Source organism: Acyrthosiphon pisum, chromosome X (genome assembly GCF_005508785.2).
Source record: "Acyrthosiphon pisum isolate AL4f chromosome X, pea_aphid_22Mar2018_4r6ur, whole genome shotgun sequence".
Classification (NCBI taxonomy): Eukaryota; Metazoa; Arthropoda; class Insecta; order Hemiptera; family Aphididae; genus Acyrthosiphon; species Acyrthosiphon pisum.
In genome coordinates, this window is record NC_042493.1 from 58177468 (window position 1) to 58191470 (window position 14003).

General features: G+C 30.5%; 1 protein-coding gene across 1 annotated transcript in view; it reads left to right on the forward strand.

The window, feature by feature from the left end:
- LOC100575565 (facilitated trehalose transporter Tret1-like) overlaps nucleotides 1-11520 on the forward strand; it is a 46612-nt gene extending 35092 nt beyond the window's left edge. Inside the window, exons 4-7 of the mRNA XM_029485206.1 lie at nucleotides 4924-5754; nucleotides 7202-7441; nucleotides 8856-9068; nucleotides 10004-11520. Of these exons, the coding sequence (XP_029341066.1) occupies nucleotides 4924-5754; nucleotides 7202-7441; nucleotides 8856-9068; nucleotides 10004-10245 (1526 nt within the window). The 3' untranslated portion in view covers nucleotides 10246-11520. The remainder of the gene's footprint in view (nucleotides 1-4923; nucleotides 5755-7201; nucleotides 7442-8855; nucleotides 9069-10003) is intronic.
- The last annotated feature ends 2483 nt before the right edge of the window (nucleotides 11521-14003 follow it).

Genomic DNA, 14003 nt, shown 5'->3' on the forward strand with positions numbered 1-14003 from the left:
TTTGGTAGAAGAAACCCTTCAAATTATATGCTTACCAATGGCATTAGGTTGGCTCATAATTACATTTTCTAACTCTTATACTACACTATTAATTGGAAAATTATACTTGGGATCCCGTTTGGTGAGTTTTACAATATATTATTTCTAAATTATAATTTTAATAGTTTAATAGGTTTAATAGGTTAATAGTTATAAAATAAGTTATTTCAAATCTGAACTAATACAATATTTCCATTATTATAAGACATGGGTGTTCAGTAATACTGCATTATATGTTTAATATCATTAACAGTTTATCTGAAAATGCATTAATACCGTAAAAATAAAGTTTTCTTATTATTATTTAGTTACACACGATGTAGCACACGGTCTGAGATTATGATGTAGCATGACAGCGGCAGTTATGTTAATATTGATACGTTATGATAACATACGTCATGATACATAATATACACTCAGAAGAAGTTATTAACATTATAAAAATAGTAGTGATTTCTTAAATAAAAAACTGTCATATTCAGTTTTGGAGTTTCTTGTATGTTCTACCCTTATTCAAGTTTGTAATTTGTATAATGTGCTACCACTGTCTATCACAATTGTTCATAATGTCTTATGTCAAATAACATATATACATTGGAATATAATATAATTTATTGACATATTATATATATTAATAATACATGTATGGTTTATACAAGTAACAAATTAGGAATATTAAATCATGTAATGTACCATGTATCCATTAATTTCATTTAACTTGATTCGTATTGAATCAATTCAAATTAGAGTACAATATATGCACGTAAAACTGTGTTAGTATAATAGGTACACTGAACACATTCACCAAACCAGTTTATTTTGCAACGTTTACATGCACGGTTTATACTGATTGAAGTAAACGGATTCGATATTATACTGAATTAACAGCCGGTTAATTAGTTGACTAATTTGAAATGTGTTAAATCAGTTTTAGCCGTGAATGTAATAGGTGTAATATTTAACCTAACTAAAATTATTATTTTTTTTAATTTAACTACATTTCCACTAAATTGTATGCATTAATGGTGTTTTGGGCCGGTGAAACGAAATTCTCCCGGGACGGTTAAAATTCAGAATCCGCCACTGATTACAATATTACAATATTAATATACATAATAATATTATGAATTACCTTGTATCATGTTGTTGTTAATATGAGGATTGAAGACATTATTTTCTATTCGAAACGGCACCTTCTGTGACTTGATATTTCCTTGAGTATTTTGGTGAGTCAAAAGTCATTGTTGCTGTTCCATTAGATTCTTTGGCTGATAATTTGTAGTAATAATATAGAATTTTTGTTTTTTTTTCAAGGTAAATGATATAATAAATAATATAGGACATAAGCTATCTACTAGAAGATCGTTGTATTACGTTATGTGGGAAAAATGCCCCATTATTAATTCTATTCAATGTTGTAACTATAGGGTGATTCACCAAGCATAATCACACACTTTTTTTCTTCAAAAATGCAATTATTCAAAATCTGATTTTATATACTATTTCAAAATTAATATTATAAAATATTACTATTTCATATTTTTTTTTTATTTTTCGAGTTATTTAACTTTGTGTACTAAGCTGGATACTAGGTCCGTAATTATGGGCTTGGGAGATATGTTGCTTTGAACGTTTATGTGATGGATAATTTGAAAAAATAGTCCAAGTATAAATTATAATAAATACTATATATCCAATCTTTCATCTATTTTATATTTTTTTAAGACCACTTTTTATTATCCTTTAAATAAACGTTTTAATAATCTAAGAAACTACTCATTTTAATTTTGAATTATGTTCATCAACATTTTCAAAACAATAATCGACTAAATAATTTAAAGTTAAAAAGTAGGGTTCTTGTTTGAAAAACAGACGCTAGTATCGTCACATAATACTTGGGCTATGGACTATATAGCTCGAAAACTGTTTTTCTTAAACTCTTAGGTGTTATAATTTTATCATAAAAACTAGCTCTAAGTGTAACTTGGGGCCATTTGGACTCGCTGAGAGTGGGTACCGATTTTGGAGATAATGTCGTTTGGAATTATAAAAGTCACGACGGTAAAGTTGTAAGACGAAAATTTAGGATTTGTCATAAGGATTAGTGATATGGATTGGAGATAATTCTTGGCGTTTTGATGGGAATGTTTAAAAGTTAGAGCGTCTAGCAATCCGTCACAAACTTTGTAAATGGATAGGCTGGATACGATCTCCTGTGTTGTTATAAAGTGTAGAGTCGATAGGTGTATTCGATTGTCTAGCTATCAGTCATCAAATCACATAGATAGGCAATCAAATCGCGGACATAATGAGAAGCGTATATCACCAGGTATGCAATCCACCTACGGTGGATTGCCGACCACGTTGGTAGCATAGGTAACTGAAGAACGAAAAATATAGTTAGACCCCCGGGCCCCCCGTGTTAGTTGTAAGTGAGTACTGATTTTAAAGACACAGTCGTATTATAAATGCCACACTTATATAGAAGGAGATTTTGTGATAAGAATTTCTGATAGGGCCTGACTCTATGGTGGTCTCGTTTCGAAGGCGGGAAAGTTTAAAAGTCGAGTTTCAGTGCCTAGAAATCTGCCATGGCCTATGAAAATCGAAAATTCAATAATACTATCCCCCACCTATGTCCGGTGCTTTTTTTTATGTAAAAATTGTAAAGTCGAAAACCGTGTTGGAGTGTCTAGCAAGTCAAAATCGATTACTTAACTTTCAAGTTAGCCACCTAGGTAGGCAATCCGACTTCGTCGGATCGCAGACAATATGCTGCAGCAAATCAAGTAGGCAATCCACCTGCTGTGGAGTGCAGAGCCGACGGCAAACGGCTATAAGTGAAAACACTGTCACACAACGGATAAGACACGATTGAGCATAAAACACCTTTTTAGCGATACGATTTAGGCAAATTGTCGGTGTATCAAAGGAGGAAATCGGAATACAAAAGAAAACCTACACGATTGAGCATAACAACTTTGCAACGTTGCCATTTTCCATTTTAAGCTATATTATAATATTATACAAAAATATTTATTTAAATAATCATAATAATTCAAAATATAACATGTCAAATATTCTTTCATAGTCTATGAAATAGTCACATTTCATAAATCTGTTTGATAATAATAATAATAATAATAGTTATGAAAATAATAAAATCAAAATATGGTATGAATTAAAAACTGCATGGTTTATAAGTCAAGAATACTACAGAGTATGGGTGATCGAAACTGATATTATTTTTATAATAATTTTGAAATTGTATCTTAATTTATTATCTTATATTTTCTCCCAATTTTAAATGTTTAAAACGTCGGAACTTTATTGCTCCGTAACTAATTTATTAATCGATAACATTGTCGATAAAGCTGGGCTCAGCTCACGGCTCGCGTCTGATATCAAAATAATATGTCAAAATAATAAATTACAAAATTTCGGCCACGTGAATGTGGAAACATCGCATAAAATATTCTATACTCAATTATTTTATGCTTAATCGTGCTTTACTGTACTCAACATACGAAATAATTTACGAAAAATACAAACTATACATATATACAAACAAATATAATATGTATTTATATAATATAACAATGTACATTTAAGGAATGTGCAATCATAATTCTTAATAAAATTAATAACAAATAGATTATAGATACACAATATTGAATATATTAACCTAACCTGTAGTGTATATATTAATATAAAAAAAAACGTGAAAAAAATCGAAAAAAAAAATGCAAAAAATTTCGAGATTTCGGACGGCCATGCTATACCATATGCACGGACCAGTTGCCGCCCGGAAGAACTCGGACCTACCTAGCAACCTACATTTGACCTACGCCTAACCTACTACGCCACGATTTGTGTTGCTGACTACGGTCAAAACTTAATTACTTAAGCTGTGACGCTGTGTATCAACGGAGCGACGTAAACTAATGTATTCGAGCCATAATTTCATTGACTCTGGGTGAACAGTATTTTTGTATCTGAATTTTTGTCACTAACTGTTATATACCTTTGGGTCTTCCACGCCATTTAAATTCAATAAATGGACTACTTGAACTGCTTTTATTTTGTCATCAGTTTCCGTGGCAGTCATATAGTTTTCTACTTGCTGTTTAAAGAACTCGAAGTTCTGCGACAAGTTGCCTGTAATTTTTAACGGAAATGGTTTCTTAAATTCCATTTTAGTTTATAGTATTTGGAAAATAACCATATAATAACCACTGACTTATCTCAGTCTGGAATAATATATTAGATAGTAAGAATACATAACGCATATAATGCTTAACAAAGTAATAATGAAAAATTATTATAGCCACAAACGAAATACAAATGATCAATCACTTGTCATTCCACAATATGAATTACAGAAGTTAAATAGTTCTCTAACTTGAGATAAATCGAACCAAATTGATTGGGAATTATTATATAAAAAGAAGGATATCTACAATTATATACTACTACCTATCTACTTGTTATTTGTTAATATTATACGCTGTTTATTAATAATAATGTGATAATATCCTGTCAATGCCTCGATATTACTCTTTTTAGGTTATTATTTATTGCTATCATTATTATCGTTAACAGTTATGAATTTGACTTAACTTATATAAAATTGCACTTTACTTATAAAAACCATGAATTAATATAGTATATGTACTGAACAAACCAGATTAAGTCGTTCTTTGTCTATAGATAGGTACCATGTTAAATGAATACACCTCAAAATAATGAACTTAAATAATCTAAATTTTATACGACTATAAATATGTACAACAAGTTGTCCCAAAAGTTGTAAAGTCGTATTTAGTCGAAATAAATAAATATTTCCGATACCTACCAAATAACTCAAACGATTTCGCTCAACAGGCATAGCTGTGTGCACTATTCTGTACATTTCCGAACTTTGCCCGACCAACCTGCGACCGCTGTACGTAACGATGGTCCCCTTTAGCATAAGCCTGGGTATGTTGGCGGAAACCATATTGGCCATATACTGCCGGTGGCAAACCATATCCGCTATCATGTTGGCAATCGGCGTGGTCAATTTCCTAACGTTGTTCATGGTTCCGGAATCACCTAAATGGCTAAGGGCCAAGGGCCGGGCTGCCGAGGCGGACGAGGTGGACAGGTGGTTGGACTTGGGCCACATGACGCACTCGTCAAATGCATCGGGCAATGTGGTCGAACAGTCAAACGTGGCCATGGAGGTGGACAACACCGTGCACGCCACGCCTGCAGCACCCACGCCATTATCATCGTCGCCGTACTGGTCGCTTTTCTTGCGACGCAACGTGTGGTTGCCGACGGTGATCACGGTGACTTTCTTCGTCGGCCAGCAGTGCAGCGGCGTATACGTGCTGCTGTTCTACTCGATGGACGTGGTCAGGGACTGCAAGATGCCATGGGACAGCAACACTGTTTCGCTGTTCCTGTCTTTGGCCCGGGTGATAGGTGTCCTGAGTTTCGCGGCGATGCACCGAGTCGCGTGCCGGACGCTCGTCATGGTTTCCGGCGGATGTATGGCCATCTCCCTGCTCACAGTAGTTGCCCACATGAAGGCATTCGCAGGCGTCCAGGACCCACCGTTTCAGATGACACTCATTGTTGCGTTTGTAATGTTCATGTTTTTCGCCCTGCTGGGCATTCTGCCCATACCTTGGATACTATGCGGCGAGGTTTTCCCGATGGCAGTAAAAGGTAATAATAATCTCGATTAAATCACATGTTATTGTAATTCGATTTCTACGATATGTATAGATAAGCTGGTATAACATAACGATAGAGAAATAATCCGAATAGATGATAAAGACGCCATTGTGAGTAGGGTAAAGTTACCATTTGAGTTACCTTCCCCAATTCCCCATAAATTCGCTGAAGTCAAGCGGGGACTGAGCGTTTTTGCTGCAGCTGATGCTGATTACTATTATCACTATTACACTGATTTTTTGGTAGTAACAAATACTTTTTACCATGGATAGTTAATAATTAATAGGATTATAATTATTCAATCCTGTATCTCAGAATGATCAGAATCTCAAACGAACATCAAACGATGTTTGTTTGAATATGCTTAGACATGTATATTATATTATCCTAGATCAAAGTTTTTTTCAGTGGCGTCGTTTAGGGCAAAGTTTTCTATTCACTGTAAGTATTTATGTTGCTCAAAACATTTTTAGTAGGTAATCCAAATGGATATTATTTTAATATAGAAACGTAATATAATATGAGTCAAAATATGGGCCAAATAATATATTTACAGTGACTGACCATTTTACTCGATCAGTGTGGGTAAAATAGCCACATTATAGGGTTTTTTTTATAAAACATTTACATATTAATATAAAACAAATTTCATAAGAAATACAGCAGCCTTTTAAATTTAAGATGGTACTAGAGTAGCTATTGGAATATTTCTTTATACTATTTTCATTTAAAAAAAGTGTAAATATAATTCATCGAACCGTAGATGGCCACATTATCCATCCTACTCCTACCTACTTTTTACCTCGTAAAAGTGTAACTAGTGTAAGGAAATATGGCTACCCATTTTTCTGCCATCTTAGTCACAACGTTTATTGTACCTACATAACAATGTAACAATATATAAGTCATTTAATATTATATGTAACATAGGTATATGATTATTTGAATGCATTAAGCACCCTGAAAAATGGCATTTAACCCACGATTGATCACTTAAATGTATTGGTTTCTAATTTCTTAGAACCACCTCACTGGGATTTATCTTGATTGCACCAGGGCGTCTCTCCACATCGACCGTTCATTGTTCGCAAACCCTTTCTCCTGTCATACACCTTTAACTTATTCATAGAAAATAGATTTATGTTTATACCAAATAATGACATAAAATGTATCTGCTTTGAGTTTAAAAAAAATACATACAAATTAATACAAGTTAATTACATTTTTAATACCTACCTAACAATAATAATATAACTTATACAAACGTAACTCATGTCCCTGTTTTTACAAATAATCGCGTGTGTTATTTTATGGTATTTACATTGTACATATTAAATATACCTAACTTACTGTGTCCAAGATTAATTTGACTAATTTATAGCAGTCCAACTTCTTTGATTTTTCTTTTTATATAATATCATATTCGAATTACTTTCAGGTGTTATGAATGGAGTTGTACAGACATGCGGATATGTTATCTGGTTTATAATTTGCAAAATATATCCATCGCTGATATTAAATTTAGGAGTAGAAATCGTTTGGTCAATATTCGCTTTCTTCTGTATATTAAACGTTTTATTTGCCATATTTATTATGCCCGAAACTAAGGGGAAAAGTCTAGACGAAATATTGCTATATTTCGAACCACAAGAGAAAATTAAGAAAATCGATATGCCGTAATCAACGTTAAATATGTACTAATGGAAAACAAACATATTTTTTACTACCTATAGGTTTTTTTGTGGTTGTATTTAAGTATCGATGTATAGTATCGTTTTATTTATATTGAGTTATTATTAGTTCTACTAACATTGTATTAACAAATTGATAAAATATTTGCCAATTGTTTATTATTCAAAATCAACATCTCTGACGAAGGAAATCAAATAATTTTAATTTTCTCTGGAACTTTACGTGTACACTCTATTTAACTATATAAGATTATCGTTTATCTATAGGTAACTCGATTTTTATTACATAAGCTGAATCACGTGGTATGTAATCCATATGTATTTTTACTTACATCAATAATATAAATTGGTATGAATTTAACAAAAACAAATTAAAATAATATTCAACGTCAGGACTATGAAGTTTTCAATTCGTTGTTATCTTCTAATCTCAAATACTTGAGCTATTATCAACGAAAATATAAAAACCGATTTAATTGGCTTATTAATTAGCAGTACAAATTAAGAGGTTCAAATACAATTTTGTGTAAAGACTGGGACATTTATTTCGTGGTCAAAGCACAATCATTGGCAATCGTAATATAATTGATCAGTTATCAGGGTTTTTGTATCTTGATTAGTAATTTTTCTTAAACTCTCAAAATGTTCACCAAACGTCGATTAAGTTAGTAAATACTGTAACACGGTAAATATTAAATCACACATCCAATAAAAATATTTTTTTATAACAATAAATTATCAACTACAATTATTTATATATGTAGATATATATTATACCTTTATTATATTATAACCTGTTTTAAAAAAAAAATTATATTATTCAATTATAAATAAAATAAGTGGATCATCACATAACAATATAACATTGATAATCTGAATTTATGAAAATCATTAAGATGTGCCAAAAATTCACTTAGTACAATGATCATTATACTATTATAAGTTGAAATAAAATTTTGATTTTTTGTATTATTTTTAATTTTATATTATGTGACAGTATCGATACGATTTATGTGATCAAAATTATTAATTTTATATTTTTATTTGTAATAATATATTGCTATTTATTCTTGTAGTTAATACATTATTATAGCTTGTTGTATATTTAGTACATAATATTTACATAGTAAACTATTGGTATCTATTTATTTTTTCTTCTTTTTTTTTTTTGGCTTAGTATAGATCATTTAGGTAATTTTCCGCAACCACAAATTCTCTCCATCTGTCTCTGTCCGTCTCTTCACCGTTCAGAATTCTCAGAAACTTATGCACCCTGTCTATCCATCTTTATCTTGGATGTATGAGCGGCCGTATAGGACCTATGTCCAGAAGTCGTATTACGTAGGTAAAGTATATCATATTTGTATTTTTATAACAATAGGCGATAGTTGTGTATTGAAGGGTATACGGGACTCGTAATGGTTTCCGGAGGATGTATGGCCATCTCGCTGCTCACAGTAGTTGCCCACATAAAGGCATTCGCGGGCGTCCAGGACCCACCGTTTCAGATGACACTCATTGTTGCGTTTGTAATGTTCATGTTTTTCGCCCTGCTGGGCATTCTGCCCATACCTTGGATGCTATGCGGCGAGGTTTTCCCGATGGAAGTAAAAGGTAATAATAATCTTGATTAATTCACATGTTATTGTAATTCGATTTCTACGATATGTATAGATAAGATATAATATAACGATAGGGCAATAATCCGAATAGATTATAAAGAGGCCATTGTGAGTAGGATTATATTAATTATTCAATCCAGTATGTAGTATGATCAGAATCTTCTGCGCATTAAACGATGTTTGTTTGAATATGCTCATCAATGTATACTATATGCTAGATCAAAGTTTTTTTTTAGTGAAGTCTTTTCGGGCAAACGATTTTCTATTTACTGTAAGTATTAATGTTATTCGAATCATTTTTAGCAGGTAATCGAAATAGATATTATTATTTTAATATAGAAACTTAATATAATATGAGTCAAAATATGGGTAAAATAATATATTTACAGTGACTGACCATTTTACTCGAACACCGTAGGTTAAATAGCCACTATGTAGGGGTTTTTTTTTTTACAAGATATTTACATATTAAAATAAAGCAAATTTCATAAGAAATACAGTAGCTTATTAAATTTAAGAGGGTACTAGAGTAAATATTGGAATATTTCTTTATACTATTTTTAATTTTAAAAAGTGTAAAAATAATGCATAAGTTGGCCACTTTATCCATCATACCCTACCTAACTTTTTTTCGTGTTAGTATCGTAAAAGTGTAAGAAAATATGTCTACCATTTTTCTGCCGTCTTAGCCACATCGTTTATTGTACCTACATAACAATGCAACAATATATAAGTCATGTAATATTATTTGTAACATAAGTATATGACTAAATGAGGGCATTAACCACCCTCAAAAATGGCATTCAGCCCACGATATTATTTATAGGTACCACCTAACTTACTATGTCCAATATTAATTCGACTAATTTATAGCAGTCCATGTTGTTTAGTTTTTTTTTTTATATATTATATTCGTATTTCTTTCAGGTGTTATGAATGGAGTTGTACAGACGTGCGGATTTCTTATCTGGTTTATAATTTGTAAAATATATCCATCGTTGATCTTAAATTTAGGAGTGGAAATCGTCTGGTCAATATTCGATTTCTTCTGTATATTAAACGTGTTATTTACCTTATTTATTATGCCCGAAACTAAGGGGAAAAGTCTAGACGAAATATTGTTATATTTCGAACCACAGGAGAAAATTAAGAAAATCGACATTCCGTAATCGACGTTAATTATGTACTTATGGAAAACAAACATACTTTTTACTATAGGTTTTTTCGTGGTTGTATTTAAGCATCGATACATAGATATCGTTTTATTTATATTGAGTTATCATTAGTTCTGCTACAATTATATTAACTACATTGATACAATTTTTGCCAATTGTTTATTATTGAAAATCAACATCTCTGATGAAGGATATCAAATAATTTTGATTGCCTCTGGAACTGTATGTAGGGTCTAAAATTTTGTGCAGTAGCACAAACTATATGTGCAGTAGCAAATATTAAATGTTTTATTATTAAATAGCAAATTAAAAAATGTGCAGTTTTTATTTTCGGTTATTTATTTGGCTTTTTTGACTTTTATTTAAAATTGCTAATTAGCATATTGGATTCGTTTAAAATCCTTAACACTAAAAATAATACCGACTACACCCTATTCTAATAAAATATATTAATAGTTTTATCAACCCAAGTTATTTCGTTTTTAATATTAAAAAGTTTAGTCATATAGGTATCAAGGACTTATATAGAAGATTGTTTAGATTATATATTTTATTATAAATCATTATTAATAAATAGCAAAAACAATTATACATTGAAGTTATATGTGTTATCGGGGGGGGGGCTATAAATTTTATTTTCTATAAAAATACGGTATGACGATATAATATTTTTATTATACAATTTTTCTATCTTCACGATTCTTTATATATTGATTCCTTTATTTAACTTTAATTTCTGTATTTATGCGCGCTCCCAGGTTATCATTTATTTATAGATAACTCGATTTTTATTACATAAGCTGAATCACGTGATATGTAATTCATATGTATTTTTACTTTTCATCAATACATATATAGGCACCTACGCTTATTCAAGAGGTGATTTGTATTTTTATTAATTTAACAAAAACAATTTAAAATAATATTCAAAGTCAGGACTATGAAGTTTTCAATTCGTTGTTATCTTCTAATCTCAAATACTTGAGCTATTATCAAAGACAATATAAAAACTGATTTAATTGGCTTATTAATTAGCGGTACAAATTAAGAGGTTCAAATACAATTTTGTGTAAAGACTGGGACATTTATTTCGTGGTCAAAGCACAATCATTGGCTATCGTAATATAATTGATCAGTTATCAGGGTTTTTGTATCTTGATTAGTAATTTTTCTTAAACTCTCAAAATGTTCACCAAACGTCGATTAAGTTAGTAAATACTGTAACACGGTAAATATTAAATCACACATCCATTAAAAATATTTTTTTATTGCAATAAATTAACAAACTACAATTATTTATATATGTAGATATACATTATAACCCGTTTTTTATTAAAAAATATGTATATTATACAATTATAAGTAAAATAAGTGGATCATAACATAACATTGATGATCTGAGTTTATGCAATTCAAATTTAAAATATAAAATTATTATAATGTGCCAAAAATTCACTTAGTACAATGATCATACTGTTATTTGTTCAAATAAAGTTTTGATTTTTTGTATAATTTTTAATTTTATATTATGTGACAGTATCGATACGATTTATGCGATCAAAATTATTAGTTTTATATTTTTATTTGTAATAATATATTGCTATTTATTCTTAACTAGTTAATACATTATTATAGCTTGTTGTATATTTACATAGTAAACTGTAAGTACCTATTTCTTTTTTTCTTCTTTTTTTTCGGCTTAGTATAGTCCATTTATGTCCTTTGCCGTAACCACTACTTCTCTCCATCTGTCACTGTCTGTCGCTAGCTCTTCAGTCTTCACCGTTCAGAATTCCCAGAAACTTATGGACCCTGTGTATCCATCTTTTCTTGGACGGCCGAGCGGCCGTATAGGTACCTATGTCCAGATGTCCTATTACGTAGGTAAAGTATATCATATTTTTATTTTTATGATATGTAATTTGATTAGTGAAATAATAACATTTTTTTCACAATGTTCAACTAACCTAACAAGGTCACACGAACTAACCAATGGTTGATCCTAAACAGATAAATTGTATAAAAACTACTTGGATTTAGTAGGAATTTCTTATTGCTGTAAATTAAATATTTGTTACAGATTATTGTGTGACTCTTTAATACTAGTAGCTAACCTACCTTACGTATTGGTTTTGTTTTGAGCGTTAACCAATAAATTTCCTTCATCTAAGAGTCAGGTAGGTATGCAACATTGATTGTTAAATTTTCTTATCAAGTATATTTAAAATATGTAGTTACAAAAATAGATAAAAATTAATTAACTTTTAACCGTTAAAAAATGGACAATTTTAGCTACATTTTTCTATAGAAACACAGATCTTTGAAATTAGAGAACGGAATTGAGAGTTGGGGTTTTGAATATTGCCCAGAAGAAGTACAGTGAAGAGCTTCAGACCTTTGTCTTTCATAGTTAATTTACTAGAGACCTTCAAAGTTGTGCATCAAACCTAAGTACCAAAGCTGAAAATTAATTTAACATTTTAAGAAATGATTAAGAATTTGATTAATAAATGTTTAACTAAAGTACCTACTAAAGAAGGGTTTACATTTTAATAACAAACTAATAAATTACTTACACTACTTTAAAAAAAAAAGATGGGTCTGGTCAGGGGCATAGTTAGGTAGGGACTATAGGTATCGTTGCTCAGAGCAGTAAATTTGTATTTTGTAGATAGTCCAGAAATTGTGTACCCCTCTCCCTACCGACAAGTGTTATGCGTTACCTAGAAAAGTGTTAATAGATAAGTGAAAATTTAAAATATTCAATATACCTACAAAGTGTTACAGGAAAACCTGACAAATTAAGTAACTTTTGTTGATTTGTTCTAATCAATATTTAAAATTTTTTTTAAATAAAATTTACAGACGCTTACGCTACACGTAGATATAGTTTTTGTCATTGTGTATTTTTATGTTTTAATTCTGAAAATGAAAAATTTTAAATCTGATATAAATTTTTAAAATAATAAGTTAAAAATAGCCAATTTGTATATCGATTTTATTTGATTATTTTATCTAGATACATTTTCAACGCATTTTCTGTTATCTTAATTTATTATCCTATGTTTATCACTAAATAAATATTTAAGAAAAATATATTGCAAAATACGATATTGAATGTATCTGAATCTGTGTCGTACAAAGGTAGGTACCGGACGAATTTTTAACTCGGTTTGCAATGCGCACGACTAATAAAAAAAAAATAATATGAAAATTTCATAAAAATCCCAACCCTAAATGCGTTTGACCTATTAACATAATAATATAAACATAATAATATATAGGTAGGTAGGTAAGTAATATATTATTATGATACGCACGTCTTGTGTTTGTGACGGGGCTTTCATCGGTTGTTCTCAATAATAACTCTCTTATTACCCGTATTACTGTGCACTATAGATTATTATGGATTCTCGTAGATGCCGTGTACCAGTACTTATATCACTGTTATATGATTACGTAATTTCACTTTTGCAACGGCTGTGTTTAGTTGTAGTCTGTATCGGTGGCGTCATTTCAGTTTTCAATAGAGGAGGGCAAAGGTTTTGACCGGCCCAAATGGGTAAAAAAAAGACTGTTCGCCTCGATCGCAACCACATATTAACTGCTTACATTTTTTTATGGTACCCTTTTTATGAACTAGGTAACATCATTTTTAAATAAAAGATGGCAGATATTTTAGAAAAACAATTGTATACCTATATCTGTTAAAAGTCTACAAGCTATTATATGGCAATATTTATATCGATAAA